Source organism: Chenopodium album, chromosome 27 (genome assembly GCF_948465745.1).
Source record: "Chenopodium album chromosome 27, dcCheAlbu1.1, whole genome shotgun sequence".
NCBI lineage: Eukaryota > Viridiplantae > Streptophyta > Magnoliopsida > Caryophyllales > Amaranthaceae > Chenopodium > Chenopodium album.
Genome location: NC_137860.1, coordinates 27,087,253 through 27,108,222, shown reverse-complemented (window position 1 = coordinate 27,108,222; position 20,970 = coordinate 27,087,253). Strand labels below are relative to the sequence as shown.

General features: G+C 35.4%; 3 protein-coding genes across 3 annotated transcripts; 1 reads left to right on the top strand and 2 right to left on the bottom strand.

The window, feature by feature from the left end:
• Positions 1-2,612: 2,612 nt before the first annotated feature.
• On the top strand, positions 2,613-10,926 carry LOC145621536 (protein MODIFIED TRANSPORT TO THE VACUOLE 1-like). Its single transcript, XM_081676267.1, has 6 exons — positions 2,613-2,872; positions 3,054-3,295; positions 3,587-4,345; positions 4,913-5,068; positions 7,988-8,926; positions 10,531-10,926. Exons 2-6 carry the CDS (start codon positions 3,089-3,091, stop codon positions 10,570-10,572), a joined length of 2,103 nt encoding a protein of 700 aa, XP_081532393.1. The 5' UTR covers positions 2,613-2,872; positions 3,054-3,088; the 3' UTR covers positions 10,573-10,926.
• Positions 10,927-11,716: 790 nt separating this feature from the next.
• Positions 11,717-15,059, bottom strand: LOC145620788 (cytochrome c oxidase assembly protein COX19-like). Its single transcript, XM_081675498.1, has 5 exons — positions 15,041-15,059; positions 13,857-13,916; positions 12,349-12,437; positions 12,119-12,216; positions 11,717-12,003 (listed from the first exon to the last, which is right to left on the bottom strand). Exons 2-5 carry the CDS (start codon positions 13,864-13,866, stop codon positions 11,913-11,915), a joined length of 288 nt encoding a protein of 95 aa, XP_081531624.1. The 5' UTR covers positions 13,867-13,916; positions 15,041-15,059; the 3' UTR covers positions 11,717-11,912.
• Positions 15,060-15,961: 902 nt separating this feature from the next.
• LOC145621463 (uncharacterized) lies at positions 15,962-20,160 on the bottom strand. The gene is made up of 9 exons (XM_081676192.1): positions 19,701-20,160; positions 18,919-18,995; positions 17,810-18,038; positions 17,541-17,695; positions 17,316-17,361; positions 17,144-17,235; positions 16,949-17,042; positions 16,480-16,536; positions 15,962-16,341 (listed from the first exon to the last, which is right to left on the bottom strand). Exons 1-9 carry the CDS (start codon positions 19,839-19,841, stop codon positions 16,270-16,272), a joined length of 963 nt encoding a protein of 320 aa, XP_081532318.1. The 5' UTR covers positions 19,842-20,160; the 3' UTR covers positions 15,962-16,269.
• Between the last annotated feature and the right edge of the window lie 810 nt (positions 20,161-20,970).

Genomic DNA, 20,970 nt, shown 5'->3' with positions numbered 1-20,970 from the left:
CACGGCAATTTCTACCATGACACGACAATTTTTACTGTGTCGCGGTACATATACCATGACACCCACGGTGCTCTTTCCGTGTTTTTTCCGCGTTTTCTCACACGACTTTATATCTGAACACATTTTTTGACCGCGATACGGTGTACCTGACCGTGCCACGGTGGACTTGACCATGTCACAGTGCCCAACACCGTGTCACGGTTCCCAAATTAGGGTTTTATCTTTTTATGGTATCGTGCATCCCCCTATTCGTCTCCTCTATAAATACAGACCTGAAATCTGCAGTTGATGGGCATCAAATCATTCTCTCTTCTACACCAAAAATCATTCTCTTCTTCCTCTTTAGCCTAAACACTAGCCACGATATTCTTCCATAATACTTCCCTTAAGCACTCCAAGGAGTTCATACTTGACCCGAGGTTCCGTCCTTAAACCAACGCGTGAAAGGTACAATTAGCTGAGGGTTTGGACCAAATCAACTCTACTTTTTATTTAATTTAATTATTTCAATTTGATTTATAATTTTATTGAAGTTACCATCAATTTATTCATGATGAAGCAATTCAAGGAAACGCGGAAAGTGAGTAATTAATCACTTAATTACTCTTATTTATATGCCTTTTGCTAGTATCATGATTAGGGTTATTACTTGATTTGACTAACACTATTATTGTTGAATTGCTTCCAATATTAATGTATATTCTATTGATATTATGATCACCATATTGCATGTTAAAGGGAATATGTAATTGAAAATCACGACTAATAATATAATTTGGACAACCGGTTTAGGTTCCTTTAATCTTGTTATTTTAATCAAGTGATCACTAATATTTTAGAATTATATGTTGCATTAATATTCAACCAATTTAGCATAATAATAGTTTGGAGCAAATTGAATCTTTGTTTGCATGCCTTTGAGATTGCGGGAATATTTTTCACAATAAGAATCGAGTAGAGGCCAATACGGGCGAATGTGACTCCATGACCACTTCGTACCATCATCCTTGATCCTCCTTTCGTGGTTCCAAACAATATGGAGTTAGTAATCTCATGGATTATGAATGGGGTGTACCCTTCACGGGTTAATCGTTGTTGTCTTTCGTTGTCCCTTTATTCGTGGTTGCCTTTTATGACCCGTGAGCAGTTTACAAGTTCCTTAAAAAGTTGTTGGCGGCTCTCTACTTTCCTTGTCCCTAATCGTTGTACCTAATCGTATATGTCAATTCCCACTTCCTATGAGTGCCACGCATATTCACAACATGCTTAACGTAGGCGCACTTCCAACGACGCCTGCAACTGCCAACCCTCTTTTCTCTCTATTATTTTGTTTTAGGGTGTTAAGGATTCTTGTCAAGATGTTTGAGGTTGTTTATGAGGTGGTTAGAGGTGTTTATGGAGATGCTTAGGGTTTGTTTGGATAGTTTTTCATGGCATGGGTTTAGTTGTTTTGGAGGGTGATGTTTGGTGTACTTGGTGGATTTAGAATGATTTGGGTGGTTGGTGATGGCGGCTAGGTTGGTGGGTGGTGGTGTCGGCGGTTGGGTTGGCTAGGCGGTGATGTCAGTGTTGGCGGCTGGGTTGGCTAGGTTGTGGTTTTGTGGTCTTGAGGAGAGAGAAAGTAATTGGAGAAAAAAGGGGGGAAAAGAAAGGAAGGGTGTCGGCACGTGACCTTTCGAGTCAATCCCCCTAAAACCTTCATTCTTAAGGTGTGTTCTTGCAAAAAAAAAAAAAATCTAGTATTAGGTGTGGTTTAACAAGAAAAATTTTATAAGGTGTTTTTTTCACAATAATTTGGTTTTATAAGGTGTTCTCTGACAAAATTTCCTTAAATATTTAATCTATTATTAAAGACTACCTCCACAAATAAATGCAAGATGCAACAAAACCTTCTCAATTTAACAAACATCATAAATAAATTTTGTATGCGGCTGGCCACATGGTGCAACAGGGGTTACTTGTAGGGTGTTACTGGTAATGTCAGGGGTTACTTGTAGGGTGTTACTGGTGTTGTCAGGGGTTACTTGTAGGTGATACTTGTATTCTAAGGTACTTGTATGGGTGTTACTGGTTTGGGCATGGGTTACTTGTAGCCTTGTAGGGTGTTACTGGTTTGGTCAGGGGTTACTTGTAGCCTTGTAGGGTGTTACTAGTTTGGTATGGGGGTTTGGGTCTAGGGTTACTTATAAAAATTACTCATAATACAAGTAACATCATAATACAAGTAACAACAGAATACAAGTAACACCCTACAAGTAACCCATACAAGTAACTTCATAATACAAGTAACCCCTATCGCATCATGTGGCATGCCACATTGAAAACCTCTGTAAATTATATATTGGAAACAAAGTTGAGATTAACAATCATTAAGTAACAAATATTATCATAGCTTAGCTAAATAGAAGGCTCATCAATAACAAGTTAACAACCATAAGCCGACCACTTCAGGTCTTTTCGGATCGGGTCAACTTTGGATCGTTTATATTAGTGGTCAGACGAGTGTTTGTCGACGGTGTAAGGGTATGTTGGTAAATTCTTTTACTAATTGTTGCCACATTGATAAATTACACCAAATTGCCATTCATCTAATTTGTGTTGGTTTGTTTACTTTTATCGAGGGAGTACGTATGGTTGAATTGCATTGATTTCGCAGGAACCCAGCTGAGTGGAAAACCTCCAAAAACGTCAACCACCGTACCACCTTACCCCAACTCCTCCGCTTTCTTTCCCTGCAAATTTTCTCTCTCCTCGCTTTCCTATCGTTCATATTTTCAACCAATTCCATCACAATTCAAGATCACCTTAATCAAATCATTTTTCATTCAATTCTCCCTATTTCTACACTTGGGTCAATCTCCAATTTTTCTGGGTATCATCAATTTCTCTCTCTTCCCCCTAATCTCATCACTCTTTTCTTCCCAAAATAAGAAATTTTAACCAATTTCAATCTTTTTTTCTTTGTGGGTTCGTCGATTTTGAGATATTTAAGTCAAAATTCGAACTGGGTATTTGAAAATTTTGGATTTTTCTTGTTAATTTGGTGTTTTTAGGGTTGATTGAGGAATTATATAAGGAGAAGAAGAAGATGGATACGAGCAGAAGAGCAGTGGAATCATACTGGAGGTCTCGGATGATTGATGCTGCTACTTCTGATGAAGATAAGGTTACACCTGTTTACAAATTGGAAGAGATTTGTGAGCTTCTAAGATCTTCTTCTTCTGGTATAGTGAAGGAAGTCTCTGAATTTGTGTTAAAAAGGCTTGATCACAAGAACCCTATTGTTAAACAGAAGGTATGATTTATGCATCAATTTTTGTTTTATTGGCATTTAGGTAGATCTAGTTATGTGAAATTGTTTGTGTTAAGTTCATGATTTGTGTTGAACCTTTGTTTTGTTTTGATTCTGCTGTTTTTGTCCACGATACGATTTTGGTGATTAGTTTTGAACAAAGGGATCATGAAGTAAGGTCCAATTAGAGTTAGAATTAATGATATAATGTCATGAATGAGATAGTGTTTGGTTGATTCGGGTGTATTGCTATTTGGTGATGGTAATTCTATCTGTTATTGATGTTATTTATAGGCTTTAAGGTTGATAAAGTATTCAGTTGGGAAGTCAGGTGCAGAATTCAGGAGAGAAATGCAAAGGCATGCAGTGGCTGTGAAACAGCTACTTCATTATAAGGGGAAACCTGATCCTTTGAAAGGGGATGCTTTGAACAAAGCTGTGAGGGAAACAGCTCAAGATGCTCTTTCGGCCATATTTTCGACAGATGACAACAAACCAGCTGCTGCGAGTGAGGTAACTCATAAGAGGATGGAAGGTTTTGGGAATACGAATTATGTGATGCCACCAGAAGAGAAGAAGTCATTTATTAGTGAGGTGGTTGGTATTGGAAGTGCTTCGTTAAAGCAAGGACTGAGTTCCTTGGCTCAGGCGCACTCTCAGTCGTTCAAAAAGAATGATACTGGCAGTTATAGGGGTCCGACACTGAATAGATCATTGACCGTTGAATCGGACCACTCAGACAGGTATGATAAAATGAGCTATCATGGTGGTGGTCAGAGTAGTTCGTCTATTTCAAGGAATGCGACGTCTGGACCGTGGGGACAAGATTCAAGGACTGTTACCTCAGAAGCAACCAATGTGGATTCTAATTCAAGTTATGGTGAGAGTAAGACACGAGAAGAGAGGCTTCTAGAGACAATTGTGACATCCGGTGGTGTGCGGCTACAGCCTACACGTGATGCTTTGCAAGCTTTCTTGGTTGAGGCCTCTAAAATGGATGCATTGGCTTTAAGTCGAGCACTTGAATCAAAACTTCAGTCTCCTAATTGGCAGGTATTTTCTTTATTTTCATGTTCTCGGTTTACATTTTTTTTTACAAAAATTAATTTTTTGTAAAGTATGTATCTTGATTTGGTTAAAAATGACACACTCTGTATTTTTTAATGACCTGTTGATCAGGGCTAACCAAACCATCAGTATGTTGAGCTGTTGACATGGCTCTGCGCATCCTCCTTTCTATATATTATTTTTTGTTGGGTTTGGGGGAGGAGCTAAGGTAGGAATATGAAGCTTTTTTTAGAATTTGCTGGGAGACAGTTTCCTTTTACCCTTAGTTATAAGATGCATTAAGTGGCCTGCCGAATCTGATGATTATGTTCTGTTATGTGATGTTTATGCCGTCTTGACATCATAATACTACCTATAATTAATTATGCTATTGCCAAACACTGTAAACCAGACTCTTGATTCATCTAGCTGTCAATTTTTTCTTTTATTACTCAAAGACGGATGAATTTGTGTATTACTAAAAGACAATGGGCTGATTTTGAATGGTGAAGGGTAGATTTATGCTTTGATCTCTGAGACATTATTTTTGATGGGTTTTACTATCTTTTTCAGGTTCGAATGAAAGCAGTTTGTGTCCTTGAAGCAATTTTGAGAAAAAAAGATGATGAGCATTTTGCTATTATTGCCTATTACTTTACTGAACACGTAGATTTGGTAATCAAATGTTCCGAGTCCCCTCAATCGTCATTGAGAGAGAAGGCAAACAGAGTAAGTCTTTAAATTTCCAAATTATTAGCTATCTTTTTTGCTTGACTCGAGATTTTTGCTTTTAACGTTATTGCTGTTTGTCTTATCATTAATGGCGATTTAGAAAAACCCCAAATGCAAAATTAGAGAAGATCATTGTCCTTGTTCATTAGATATATTATGCAATCTCGTTACAACAGTTCACCCTATCGAGTGTCTCCACAAGTGGATGAACTTGTCTGTTTATTATTTCCCCCCCTAACAATCCTTGTTACTTTTTTAGTCCATTACCCATTAGATAATTCTTTGACTTAATTTTTTACGAGTTCATGTGATTTTTGAAGCACAAGACGTCTTTGGCTTTGCTGAAAAGGTATAGTGTAAATGCTTTGATGTACTCATCACTGGAACAAACTGCATCTAAAGTGCTGCCTGGAAGTTGAAATGTTTCGGCTTTTCATAATTTCCAATCTGCTTTTGGCTCAAGGCAACATGAAGCTTAGATTTGAGCTAAGTATTTCACTAGAAATTTCTCCCTCTCAGACTCTATGCCCCTTGCCTAGCCCATCTGACAACATTGCTCTCTGAGGTAGTAGAGTCTTTAGACAGTCTAGCCTTTATATGAATACTGAATCATTGAGATTCTATATAAAAAATCACCACTGGGCCAGAGGCAATGGGTATAATCGTAGTGTTCATTTATGGGCTATGGGCAACAACTTTTGTGTTTTATTATATTCAATGATTCCTTGTTTCCTGGCTTTGCTGTTTTCCCATTCTCGTTCCTGTTATCGTTCTTGTTCTTGCTCTCTAATCTGTTCTACATAGTTTAGGTATTACTCCTGTCCCAGAATACACTTTGCACTTTCCTTTTTCTTCTGTTCTAGAATACTTTTTAAAGTCCTTACACTTCCATTTTAGAAATGATCCCACTAATTTTTGAAAATCTCTCTTCCTGCTACTAAAAAAAAAATTGCCACGCCCTCACTTATTCAATAATCAAATATACTTTTTTTAGATCAAATAACAATCGATAGCCATACAACAACTTATTGTCTAAAACTTTGTCATGATTAGTGTCAAAAGTATTATGGGAAAGAGGGAGTATATAATTTTTGTGAAATAAATAGATTACAAACTTCAATTATGTGTATGAGTGTTAACCATAAAGTACTTTATCGAGCTTGCAGGCTTGCCAGGAGCATTAGTTTTTTTTTTTACTGGCAACAAGTGTTCGTTTTTTTTTTTCCACTTGGTTGGTTATGTGGATGCTACTGGATCTTGAATTATATCAAGGGACAATGTTATCATCTTTACATTCCAGATGGCCATATTGAGCATTGTTAAGCACGCAAGACAATTATTGCATATTACCATTGATTAATGGAACTCCCTAGGATTCATTGTAAATTTGGAGTTATTCTTTACTTTAGTGTAAGCAATTCTAAAATGGGGAAACATCCAGCATTTGATAAATAATTAGAAATTCAGAGGGGGAACATTAAGCAATTTTAAGAGAACATGTACTGAGTTGGATGTTGACATGCTATTGCCGCTTGAGCAATAGAAAACAAATTGTTTGAGGAAAATGAGAAAGAAGCAGGGTTGAAGGTGATGGGTGAATGACAAGATTAATGTTTGAAAAATAGCCCATCAACGGTGGATTCTGAAAATTTTAATAGGTTAGAGTAATAGAAAGAAGGAAAAAAATGAGAGGTTTAATGAAGTAAGGAGCAGTTAGAGAGGGAAGAAAGCTCCATCATGGATGACCATCTTCCCATCAATGGTGTAAAGAAATGGTAGAGATTGAAGTTGTGGGATTAGACTTAAAGTTGTACATTGAGAGAATTGGGATTGGGAAACGACAGCTGTTTGAAGAGAATTTGAAATTCTTAGTGATGGCCCTTCAGCCATTCTAATGACTGCATAGTATTCACACAATTCCGAAACATATTTTGATATGGATTTCCAAACAGTTTGTATGTGCCTATCCAGATTTTCTAATGAGATGATTGTGTCCATACTGACCCTCACAGAATTTGGCATAGGTGGATAATGAATAACCTCTTTGTGGCTTGGTGCATGTTTTGTCACTTTCTGCCGTAATTTGGTATTTTTTCAGTAAAATTTTACTGTATCTTTAGCTCACATCTATTTCCTATGCAGTACAAGTCTTGGGTCTAAAGTTAAGGGAGACACAGATGATAGTAGGCCTTTTGTTGACTTGTCTCTCTCTCTCTCTCTCTCTCTCTCTCTCTCTCTCTTTCTGTTCCTTGAGAAAATATAGGGATTAGGATCTTCTTGTACCACTTGGATATCATACTTGACCTCTGCTAGACTCATTTCCAAAAATCATCATTTTCTCTCCAACTTGAGTTCTCAACTTCTCATTCACTTGGATTTTATTGCAACTATCATTAAAGACCCAGCCTTATTTCATCCTTGTTAAATACCTGATCTACCATATCATTGGCACGTGATTAAGAGAAGAGAAATTAAGGAAAAAAAGCTCATATTTTCCGCTCAAGTAATGCTCAATATCCAGATCAGCTGAACCAAGTTCTCTTAATGGGTGTTTTTTTTATCTAGGGATATTGCTGTCGCTTTTACCTTGGAATTTAGCTAGAGCAAGGGGTTCTTGTGCATATTGATATTCGATTGTCATTGTGTTAAATGGTTCTTATTGGTTTAAAACTAGAATTTCCATAATATTTTGGAATTTACAATTGGGTTTCCTTTGCATTGGAGTTTGGACTGTCCAAAAACTTATTATGTCACCTGGAAGTTTGATAACAGAACATATCAACGAAACACCTAAAGCATAAATAAGCTTATCTTTGATATACTCCTTTTTTTTCAGTATGTTTCAAATTAATGTTCTGAAATTTATACATTCAATATTCATACATTTGATGTCTGTTAAAATTCGTGATATTATAGGTCTTAAGTCTCATTGGTGGAGAGCAGACTGGAAACTCTTCAGAAAAGCCTACAAAAGTCGAGAGAACAGTGGTTGAGATGCCTGACCTGATAGATACGGGGTATGGTGATTTGCTTGGAGAAGAGCCCAAGGAAAGCCAAGATGAGCAATTTGTTGCAAGCAAGCCATTGTCATCCTCTCTCATAATTGATGATTTATTTGGGGATAGTACAGGCAATGATTTGAGTAAGAGTGATCTAAGAACTGATGATGATCCATTTGCTGATGTCTCTTTTCATACGGGTGAGGACAAAGACCAGGGAAGCGACCTCTTTGCTGGGATGACTGTTGGAGAAACTTCTAGTACTGTTGAAGCACCAAGGAATGGTGGTCCTGATCTTTTTGATATATTTGGGTCCTCAGAACCTCTGCATACACAAGGGAGTCACACAGACGACGTTAACAACCTAATGGCAGGCTTATCCATTAGTGGAAATGGCTCAGTGACAAATGAGAAAACAATGTACCCCACAGCATTTGCTGAATCAGCATTTCCCGGTTCAAATTTGAATCCTGCTTCCCAAGGGCTAAATGATACTCTTAGCAGTGGGTTTGATCCCCTGAAAGCTACCACTAATGCAAATACCCTTCCTATGGGATCTATCCCATACAATATGCCTCCTGGAATGTTATATAATCAGTTTTATCCTGCAGCTCAAGTTAATTATGGTGCCATGAGTGGGTTCCTTGCTCAGCAGCAGTTTATGGCAGCTATGGCCAACTTGCAGTCTATAGGCAACATGAATCCCAATAATCTTGCTGGTGGTAATCTGGCTGGAACATTGGGAGGAGATGCTTCCGCTCTTCCTGATATATTCAACGCAAACATGCCTACTCAAGCACCTACTGTCACAATGAATGCTCCGAAAGAAGAGACAAAAGCGTTTGATTTCATCACGGTAAGAATAGTTTTATTTTGTTTTTATACGTCAATAATTATTTTTTTCTTCTTGTGCTTTGGTTTCTACCTTTTCCGCCTGTTTCTATGTATACCTCTTTTTGAAGATTTTGTGTGTTTATTCTACATTATTCATTCTCTGAAGATCAGCAGATTTCATCCATTTGGATGATGAGAGGTAAGAAAGAGTTGAGTAATTATGCCAACATTTATTTTAAATTCTGCCATTTGGTTTATCTCCCAAAAAACAGAGATGGATGAAAAAAGAGTCAAACCTGCAAATTCACCTCTTTATCACAAATAATATTGTTAAACACCCTTTTAATAGGAACTTGTGGAAATAGTGCACAAGCTCACTCGTTCCACTACCATTTTCTTTTATACCAAGAAAACTACTCTCTTAGGCCTCTCTCTAAGACCTAGGGCCTTCTGGAAAATTCTAATACTAGAACAGAGGGCTTAAAAACCAGCCAAACTAAGGTTACCCTTTTAGCCCTCCCTGTCTAATTTCTTTGAGCTACTTTTTTCAGAACAGGTTTTTAATAAGTGTTGCATGATTTGCGTAGCCATATATAGCTGTTAAATTGAATGCCAGAAGTTTGGGAACAAATATGAGAAGTAAATATTGTGACTAGTGAAACAGTAGCAAGATATTGTTGTAGCCTTTACGTAGACCTTTTCATTTCCCAGCCTACCAACACAATGTCCTCTCAAGTGTTCTCTAGTCTGTTGGTATTTTAAAACTGGCTGGCATAGGTATAGATCATAGATACTAAGTGTCATTACTTGGACATCTGTCAACTACAATCCAATACTACGGGGTACTTTTTAATAAGGTTCTCTGATTTGAGTTCAAATATGAAAATTTTGATCTTTGAGTTATCAACAAGACGACAATCTTGTATCTTTTTGAGTCCTTAATGTGTGGCTTTTGAAATAAAAAAATGGATGAAAGAATTACCAATAATTTATTCTAGGGCTGCTCCAATTTTACTTATTGCACTTCCTCCATTCTCTTTTAGTAGCAACGTTAGGCAAATTGCATCATTCATGTTCTCCCATTTGACCACCTTTGTTGATTTATATGTTGGGCAAATTATAGTGAGATCTTGTTAGTTTCGTCTCAATTTATATTCACAATATCACATTTACATATTTTTTACTCAACTATAATTAGAGAAAGGGTTGTTAAAAGCATTGGCAGGCGTGGATGTAAAAATGTTGCAACTAAAAGAGAACATAGGAAATAGTTATTTTTATTAATTATTATTACGAATTTGGTTAACACTTCTTCTATGCTCAACATGTTGCCTTCTTTAGGCTGCCTTAATATCTCCTGTCAGTTACATTTTCAAGACCATTCATTATAGAATTTTTATGTTTGTTGGTAACATACTACATGTCCTTTCTCTGTTATGCTCCGTTAGTTGTTCTGTGGGTAATTTAAAGCCTGTATGGAGATTGAAGATTTTTACTGTTACAAGAATTGTTGTCATTATGCTTCACATTTGAAATTAAATGTTTTGTGGTTTTATTTTCCTTACTTAGATTTGGTCATCTTTGTGTATCAAATTGATCAATGCGTGTTGCTTTATAATATGACAGGATCATTTGACACAAGCGCGTGATCCTAAGAGGGTATTGTAGTTCACTGATTTAAGGGGAAGACTACTGGATTCATTCAGACAAAACAATGTTGGAATCCAGATAAATTTTTTCGTGATAAAATTCCAGTGAGATAAACTTGATATTGTCAAGAATTTACTGTGACATGTTGTAGAAGTCATAAGAGCAAGACAATCTTAAAAGCGCGGGATAGAAGGATCCCTTGTCTTTGTGCAGAATTTGTAAGTTTAGAAAGGATGAGGGTGTGTTGTGCAGTTAGCTATATTTTATTGTTCGAACTTTTTTGATGCTAGCTTCAGTTTATAATACTTGTGTATTTTTTAAAGAACGAATTCATGTAGATCTTCCAATAATTATATTGCCTTTTTTTTTGGAGTTTGAGATACCAATACAGAGATTTCTTGCATAATTTTGCACCGTGATGATTGATGATTGTTACTCCTTCGTAAGATGTTTTATATTTGTTGATATGTTATTTTAGGCACGTTCATCAATAAATGATTTCGAAAATCAATACCTTCAATTTTCAAAACATACATCACACATCAATACCTTCAATTTTCAAAACATACATCACACATACCTTCAATTTTCAATATGCCTTGAAAGTTTGAGATGAATCTAATATACATGACTATATTTCTCGAGTACAAATCACAAACAAGTCAAGTAACTTATGTTAATGGTGTTAAAGTCAATTTGTATCAACTAATAAGAAACAAAACATGTAAGTATTCATTAGTTCTGCTTGTGAAGAATCAAATGCATAATTATGCTCGTAGAATCCAAGGTTTCTGGTTTCCTCGTTAATGACAGAAAGCTCCCACAATACAAAAGGTGTATGAAGGGATTTAACAAGTACAACTGTATTAGTACTCAAATCAGTCACATGTAGGTAAGCCAACAACGGTCTTTTTTACACTGTACTTTCCAAATTTTGGGTGGGAAGGTTAGAATAACTTCGGCTGTGAGAATCTCCCGCACAACTTAGAGTAACAAGGGAAGAATACAGTTAGCTATGAGACTGGATGAAGGGGTCAAAACTTAAAGGATCTCAAGGGTTTAATCCGAGTAAATTGTTATGTTGGATGTATCCCAACAATAGAAATAAAATCCATTATTCTGGCAATAGAGGTTACATTACATGGTTTTGTTTTAGCCTTTCGAATCAATTTCTACAAGCATTGATCTAACAAAACTATCTCAGAGGGGTTCAACAATGACCCTGCTTATGTAATAGAGCAAAAATACACCAGTGATTGGTCATAGTAAATTTCTGAACTTCCAAGAATTGGTTTCCACATCACTTGACTGCCAACATGCATCCTCAAAATTGGCAACAATGAGTCTCAATTACTGATCTATTTGTCGTTCTGCTTTCCTTCAGCATTTTCTGTTTCCTGTTCTTTGCGAAACCCAAGCTCAGACAATTCTTGCTTTGCCATTAAGTTCCTGCATAGCCCCAGTTACATTCCTCAGCAAATTTCAACAAAAACAATCACCACAGATACAGGAAAAGGAAGGGGGGGGGGGTGAAAAGAAAAGGCTAGGCAGACAAGAAACTTACTTTTCCATTCGGCATTGCAAATATTTCTTTGAAAACTCTCTACATTTTCCTGAGTTATGGCCAGCAACTTTTAGACAATTAAGATACTCTTTTTTCTCCTGCAATTACATCCCAATCATGAATTAATTAAGCCAACACAAGATAACTCTCTATTATAAAGAGTACAAAAAATAGAAAAGCAAGGCGCTCTAAGGTGAATAGGCTTGAAACAGACAATCAAAGGGAAGTACCACGTCGCATTCATGATCATGATCCAAAGGAAATACTCCTTTTTCCGGAGGAACTGGTCTTGCACCTCTTGACCCACCAAATGAACCACCTGTGCAGAACAACTAGCACTGTTTCATAAATAGAAAAACTTCTTCCCCCTTCCCCACCCAATAAGGTTTTGAGAGGATTGAAAACTCTCCAATAACATAAATTGATATTATTGCATAGGTTCATAACAATATACATCAGGATCATCCAAATACCAATGCATCCTAAAATTACAGAACAATAGTTCCAAATTGACCTTTGATCTGGTCACATGCTCCACTTAATCTCAAATCACAATGAAAAAGAACCAGGGCCTATTCAAAGAGTCATTAAGTTTTTGGACATTCATTGAGCTTTGACTTCTAACAAATCAAGAAAACAGGAAACTAAAATTCTGATAAACAAGCTGATTATGCAAATTCTGAAGATACTGTTTTCTTCTGAGGAACTCTGTGGACATATGCCAGTTCAATTTTAATCATCATTGATCATTCCTTATATTTTGGCAAGTGGATCACAGCTGAGTAGGCCGAAGAAGAGTTAATCTCATATTTGTTGTCCAGCTTCCAAACTTGGGTTCCTATATTTTCTCTTTGACAATAGGAAAAGAAAATGAAAAACAAGGTCAGAAAACCTCCTAAAAGAAATGGATTAATTTATTTTATTTCAATTTTAAGCCATCTTATCCTTTAAATATATATAGTTATATTAGTCGTATGCACAATGCATACACAGCTTTACCTTGAGAGTCCAATGTCTATATCCCCTTATCCCCCATTTATAGGCTTGTCATAGCGTTCTATATCATCCAAACATATCAAAATCTATTCATACTAACCCTAGCAAAACAGAACATTGATCGGAATCTTAAATTACATTATTGAAGTGTATCATTACAATTTCCCTATCTCTAATTAATTTTAAAATTTCATCATCAATTACTGTCATCCATAAGAGAAAAGAGAAATGCATCTCCACCCGCCGCTAGAGGGAAAAAGGAAAAAAACAAAAAAGACATGTTGAATCTTCAAGTTGAAAAATACAATGCAGAAACTATTTCTAGTTATCTTATTCCCCGTCAATTTCTTTCAGCTCCTTCTGAAATATAAATGGTGCAAGCCTTTCTACCAACACTAAAAAGCAAAACTAAAAACCAGCACATACTACCAGAAATTTTTTATCGATACCTAAATGCCTTGCAAGACCAACACCTATAAGGAAAACCAGCACATAGCACTGCATTTTTTTTATTAAAACGACAATACCTGCATCTCATATCATTCAATGTACCCTAATTTAAGCAAACAAATAACATGCTACTGAAGAGACTAGAGGGTAAATCAGAAGAAACTGAAGTATATATCAGGATATCATTTCAACTCTCTGAATTTTTAAGAACAAAAGAAGTTACTAAGCCATTGCAAAATAAAGAACTTGTATCAACAAGTAACATGGAAAGGAAAAGCAAGGTGGTTCGTACCAGCGCTCATCTTATTCTCTTGTTGTTCTGCAACCGGTCAAAACGCGTCCTTCTTCTAGTCTGAAACTCCTTGCAATGAACAGTGACAAAATTACAAACGAGGGACTGATTATAATAAAAATAAGAAATTAAATCAGGGGAAATTAAATGAACAAAGAATTGAACCACAACACAACGTAATGATAACTCAGAATGTATTTATCCTATAATTTCCCCGTGATGAACATTAGCACACTTGCTAATTCAAAATGACAATTGCAACCAAACAGCCCAAAACTTTTTCAGTCAACTAAAAGTGATGGGAAAAAAAGAATCCTTAATCCAACAAGGCAACAACAATTCAAGAAGTGTTGCTTTTATAAGCACCTTCAACTCAAACCATGCAATCAATCATCCCACTTACAATAATAAGACACTTCTAATTTTTAACTACCAATGAATCTACAAGACTACAAATACATATCTAAGACTCTTAAGTCATAATAATAATGTTAAACCCACATTTCGGACCTAAACTTTAGGCAAAGTTTTGCTTAATCTCTCTATCTTCTCCAACTTATTCCCTATATTCTCACTATCCAACAGACCAGCACCATCACGGCACCGGCACCGGCACCGGCATCAACAATGCCACCATCTCCCTATTTCTTCCAAACTACAATCCCACATCAACCAATCTAACCTGATCATCCACCAAAACAGAAATTAATCTCCCCATTGATCTGCCACCGAGAATAACTCAATTTGATCCTACACCAACTCTAATTGTAATGTTCAAATACAACTCAAACTCCAAAATCTAATTTTTTTTTTCCATCAATTACATCGGAAACATCAACAATAACCAGTTTTCATACAAGAAGCAAGCCACTATTTACAAATTACCACAAAAGACAGCAACTTTCAACACTTTAAACCAAAGCAAATGAATTTGAAAAATACCCAATTGAATGATCGACTTAATTAAAGGAAATTAATAGTTATCAATGCAAAACAATCAGAATTCTAAAACTAAAAATCTTCACACATAAAACCCCAGAATAAGAAATTTTAAAAAATCAAATGAATTTGACAAAATAAAAGGATTGTACGAAGCTAGTAATTACTTAAATTGATAAATAAGAACATAAAGAATAGAAGAAGAAATTAAGGGGGGGGGAAAGAAGACAAAGTATAAAAATTACCAAGTGGGTGCGCGAATTGTAGGCAATGAGCTTGAAAAATTCCGGCGATCGTCAAGAAAAAAAAGATGAAGAGTTTTTATAGTTTGGGTTGCTAGTTAGGTGATTTGCTTAATTAGCAATTAGTTCTGGCTTCTTCGCTACTTGTTTCCCAAGCCACGGTTGTTTTTTAATTTTTATACTTTGAACTTGCTTTGGAGGGGGAATGCTAGGTTTTCTCTTTGAAAAGGTTTAAGCTTGGCAAACTAATCCGGTCCAAATTGACTTGAATTGGAAAACCCGACTCACATGATTAGTCCGGAGCGAAAGAACTAGATGAATCGAAATCAAGCTAAATTGAAGTTGGCCCGATGCATATCCGAAACAAGATGAGTTGAAATTGATTTGTCTTGAAATCAAATACGAAGTAGTAGATTTGTAAAACCTTATAAATATAGTAATCGACCTAAATTGAACCATTGTCGTTTCTAATAAGGATTATTTAGTTGACTTATTTTTCTTACTCTGGATTTTGGTGTCCAAAGACTAAAGAGTTGTAATGGTCAATAATATGTATCAGTGTATCACCTCCCAGCTATGTCAAACACTTAAAAGAGAAAGTTCGTCATGTTTTGACTAAACTTAAAAGCTATTAAACATGTATGACTAAACTTAAAAGCTATTAAACATGTGTACATTTTTAGAGAGTAGAACAAGAGTCCATTCTTTTTAGTCTAAATTTCTAAGAATGATCTTTATAATAAGTATATATTAACTCCAATTATAGGAAAAGTTATTGTTTATCACTTCTGAAAAAAGCATTCAAGTGAAACCTTGGTCCTTGGGTTCCAAACTTTCAACCTTCAGGGTTTATAAATACACTATGTCTATGAACAATTCATCCAGAACTTAAAATACATGGACAAAATTGGCTACATGATCAAATGTTATCTACCTCCTTAAAATCAACATTCCTCCTGATTTTCAGAAGAATCAGAATTGACTATGCTGGTGCTCCTATTAATTTACCTATACTTACACTGCACTATATCTATAGTTCTATACAAATCTTAAAAGTATATAAAGAAGTATGATTCGTGTTTGGTTTATATGTTGTTCTTCACTTATTACGCATTGTTCTGCAAGAAGGTTAGCAGCTTCATAATGTTGAATCAGAATGGTGAGCTTGTCTCAGAAAAACCAAAAGCACTTGTCTTTTGCTTGTGCAATAATTGTGGTTAAAAGTTTGACTCTTAACACTTGGGTTGTTGAACTATAATCATAGTAGATTTCTTGGCGCTTCTTCCATTGGGGAGAGAAGTTGCCTAAACCAAAAGAACGATAAAATTGGTAAGATATGGTTGATAGAATTCAGTAACAGAAAAGCAAAAAAAAAGTTGAAGTCGTCGTTTCAATGTGAATGAATTAGAGCAAGTAAACAGTAATTATTAGTAAGTACTCACCACTCCAATGTGCCATTTCTGATCGCAAAAATCATTGTAGGTAGAAGCATCCATCACCTGCGAAGAGAAAGATTTAGAGACTTGTTACTATAAAGACCAAAGTGCTATCTTACTTGCTGTCTTTGTGGAGACTTAATTTCATTAAGACCAAAGTGGTTCCATTGTGGAATATATAGGGAAAGTAGACGATTTTGAGAAAGTAGCATGCCACAAAAACTTGGGATTATTCTCGGATAATCATAAGGTAAGACTTCTGTACAGAGATGGCTGAAACTTAGGATTGTCAAATGTCAATTTTTCTAGGAGTAACTTGTAAAATTTGATTGAATATATGATTTATGGTACCAGGTCTTGTCAATTTCACTTTACTTATATCAAACTATAGTTGTGAAATGTATCAAATTTGTAAGACCACAATTTTTCTGATATACAAACTATTTAAAAATTAGTTTGGTAGCAGTGAGCTTACAACAGTATAGATTGGAGGAACTGCAAGTCCTTGAGACTTCTCTGTTGGTATAACAGAAAAGCGTGGAGCCAAATCTTGTGAGCGGAATGTCCACCTGCAGAAAGCATTGGTGAGATTTTCCTTTGCGAACATTAAGTTGTAATGAGAACCAAAATGTCACTTTTTGCAGGATAAGAAAGCTAAATTGATTCATACCCTATGTATAAGAAAATACAGTATTGTGCCAATTCTCGAACCAACAGCCTGATCCAGTAAGTCTCTGGAGAATCGTCCACATTTATGTATATCTGAAATGACAATATAATTAATTTCCACATACGCAAACAGACTTCAAAGTTCAAGAAAAAACAGGGTCAAGAAGGCATACCGCTGCTTCTGCTAAAGCTACAAGCTGCATTGCCACCCGAAATTTCCTGTAATGCAGAACATAGCAGCAACCAGTTAAATAAAGCATACTACTGGCAGAATTGCTATATGATAGAAAATAATGATACACTCTTTACTGAGAAATGCAAAGAATGAAACATCACTGTGGTGATGATGGGGCCTATTATTTAGGGACAAAAGAAGCTACAGAGTTACAGCCACATACTTGAACATAACATATTTTGAACGCACTGCATCATGCATAGCACGAACATCATCATCTTCTATAACACTAAGCTGCTCCCTCAGAGATAACAAGTTCTGAGATATGTGGTGGAAGATCACCGAAAATGAAATGAAGTAGTTGAGCAGCAAAAGAGCCTGAACCACATCAAGTCAACAATTCATCATCAAATTGTAGTTTAAAAAAACCTATCTAGAATCGTTCAAAAAAAAAAACAATGCAAATTAAGATGCTGTAAATAATGAACTTACAGTAAAATATGGTACAGAAGCTCTGTAACCAACAAGAGTCAGGTAAAATATACACCCAAGTGCAGCTGTAGTTCGTCTTTCATATAATGATAGATGCTCGCAAAGGATGCAGTAACCATGAGCAATGAGCAGGAAGGACACAAAAGAAGCTGTTTGAAACAGGACTCCGGTTACATACACCCCAAAGGACATCCATAGGGAACATACTTCGGAATAAAAGCAAGAATACCTGCATATACAAAAATGACTCAGATAAATTAAAATGTGTGATCATCAATAATAATACAGTACTGCAGTCATACAAAAATGATTCAGATAAAAAAATCTTCGTAGCATCCATGTTGCGTGTAAAGCTCCTTACATCTAATCAAACTCTCCACATTATGCAGGAGCCTCATGCCTAAGTGGTGGTTTCTAGCTCATAATATAGCACAGTAAATTTAACAACTTCTGTCTTCTGCATACAAATTCAGCACAAGGAGTAGGCCAGGAAGATGCAAACTTCTTATAACTTACATCAGTTTCTTCCTTTAATTGGGAATCATTTTAGTTGCAACGATTTCACAACTACAGTATAACATTCATTAATTCATATATCAAATCACCATGGTATATGCATTAGTCCAGTAAATCATCGGTTCCGAAAACATATTAACATTTGCTTGCTTATTATACCAAATGAAAAGGCTTAGGCGCTCAATTTTTTACCTTAGAAAGTTAGAGTCTATATATACTATGTTACTCGGACTCTTCATTTTACCTCAAGTACCCGTGTCGGACCCTCGACCCTCGGACATGGGTATGACACATGGACACTTCATTTTAGTTGAAAATCATAGAATTTTTTCACAAAATAGCCGAGTCGGACACTTGGACACGTACCCGTGTCGGACATGGGTACCCGAGTCCGAGTAACATAGTATATATATGTATTCAATATATGTTCATAATCTGTATGTAGAAATTTATTCAACCAGAAATATAATCAGAAAATAAAATTATAATCATAATTATCATCAAAGTAATATGTTGGGGCAAACTATAATCAGGAAATAAAATGGAATAAAAATATTAAGAAAAGGATTGAAACTTTGAATTTTGAAACATACCAAAAGAGGAAGGATAGCATAAGCTGCAATGTTTTAATTAATGGAACTGATGCCAACGTCCATTGCAGATTATTATTCTGTTATTATCATAATCCAAACAAAAATCAAAAATCAGAGAAATAAAGAAAAACTAAATAACATGCAAAAAAAAAAAAAAAATATATATATATATATATATATATATATATAATTTTATAAATTAAAATTCACCCACATGATCAATTAAGCTTCAACTACTCTATCCCAAAACTCAAAACAATCCATATTGCATGATTTTTCCGTTTAGAACAAATTCACCAATAACTCCCAAAAAAAAAAAAAAAAATACAATTTAACCAGCAAAAAAAATTAGAACTTTAATTAACTTCCTAAAAACCAATATTGAAATCTTTTTTTCCATGTTTAAAAATCTTTATAATTTTCGGTCAATGAAAAAAATTAAGTGGGTCAGTCCAAAACAAACCCACCAACTAGAGCTATCAAAAACTGAACCGACTTAACCTGACTTAACATGACATAACTAACGACCTAATTGACCCGACATGACTCGATTAAAAATGAGCTCATGACCCAACCCAAACACCCAAATTGACAGCTAACTAACTCAACATGGTTCGATTAAACATGACCCAACCTGAACACGAAATAGCTTTGTCATAACGAAAAAGCTAATTGACCCGACATGACTCGATTAAACATGACCCAACCCGAACATCCAAATTGACAACCATACGGCAAACACGTAAAATAAAATGCAACCAAGAAAAAAACAAGAAAATGACCTGAAGATGGCGGTTTCGCCAGGTGAGGAAAGCCCAGGAAAGACAAGAAACAAACCAAATAGAAGACAAAGTAAAGTAAAGAGAAGGAAGAGGACGATATGATTCATTAACACCCCAAGACATATTGCTAATTTGATGCATTTGATTTTTGTGCAATATTACAAAATTTGCAACACCGTACAATTGAAAAAGAATTTGGGATTAATATAAATACAACTATACAAGTGTATAATTTAATTTATTAAGTAGACTTGTATTTGAAACGAAATGGATTAGGGAAAGAAAAGGATTGTGTAAGGCACTATAAAAAAAGGAGGGAGTCACGTCTTGTTAATTAAAGGTTGGTATGACTTGTGGACATGTTGTAGTATTGTCCCTTAAATAGGTGCATCAACTCCACCTTCAACTAACCATATTGTACAAGGTTTTGGAACATTATATTGTTTTATGACTTATGAGGCAATTCGTCGTGATTTCGATATTAAATTAGTGTATTGTGTTTATGTCGATGTGTATTTGTTTGTAAAAGTTTTGGAAATTACTGCTTATTATTTAATATGTGGAATTAAGTTTTGTTTTGACTTTTGAGATACGTTTTGAAAGATATATTTTTAGTTAGTTTTTATTAAAAGATAAGTTTTTTTTTTTGTTAAAAGATAAGTTTAAGCAAATGGTTGAAATTCAAAATTGATTTATATACTCTAGGCCTAGGCGCTTATACCATGTTATAGAACCAACTTAACCAAAAGTTTAAGCGGATAGTTAAAGCTCAACATTGGCTATTGTTCTTTTTTTTTCCTTACATTAAAAATAAATCCATGCCAACATATCTTGTGGAATCCATAACTCCATATTATTTGACAAAAGTTTAAAAAAAGCGGGTTTACAATAATTTAACGAATGACGGTGTTAAGCGTGCGAAAGTTTTACAGAGTAGTACGTAAGTTTCTATTTTTCTCTCTCCTCATTGGTTTCTATTTGATCTTTTTTTCTGCTCTTCTTCTCTCTCCTCTGCACTTCTTCTTCTCTCTTTCTCTCTCCTTTGTTCTTCAATTTCCTTTTTTTTCGATTTTATCTTGATTTTGTAACATAATTTTCCTGTTTGATCAATGATTTATCTTCTACAACCAATTTTAAGGTATGTATGTTCATCTAATTTTTCACCCACTACGGAAGCCACCATCGCCGCCACCACTGCCGCGAGCTTGAGCCTCGTTAACAAGAAAAAATTGAATACAAATTGATAGTTTATCTTTCATAATAGATCAAG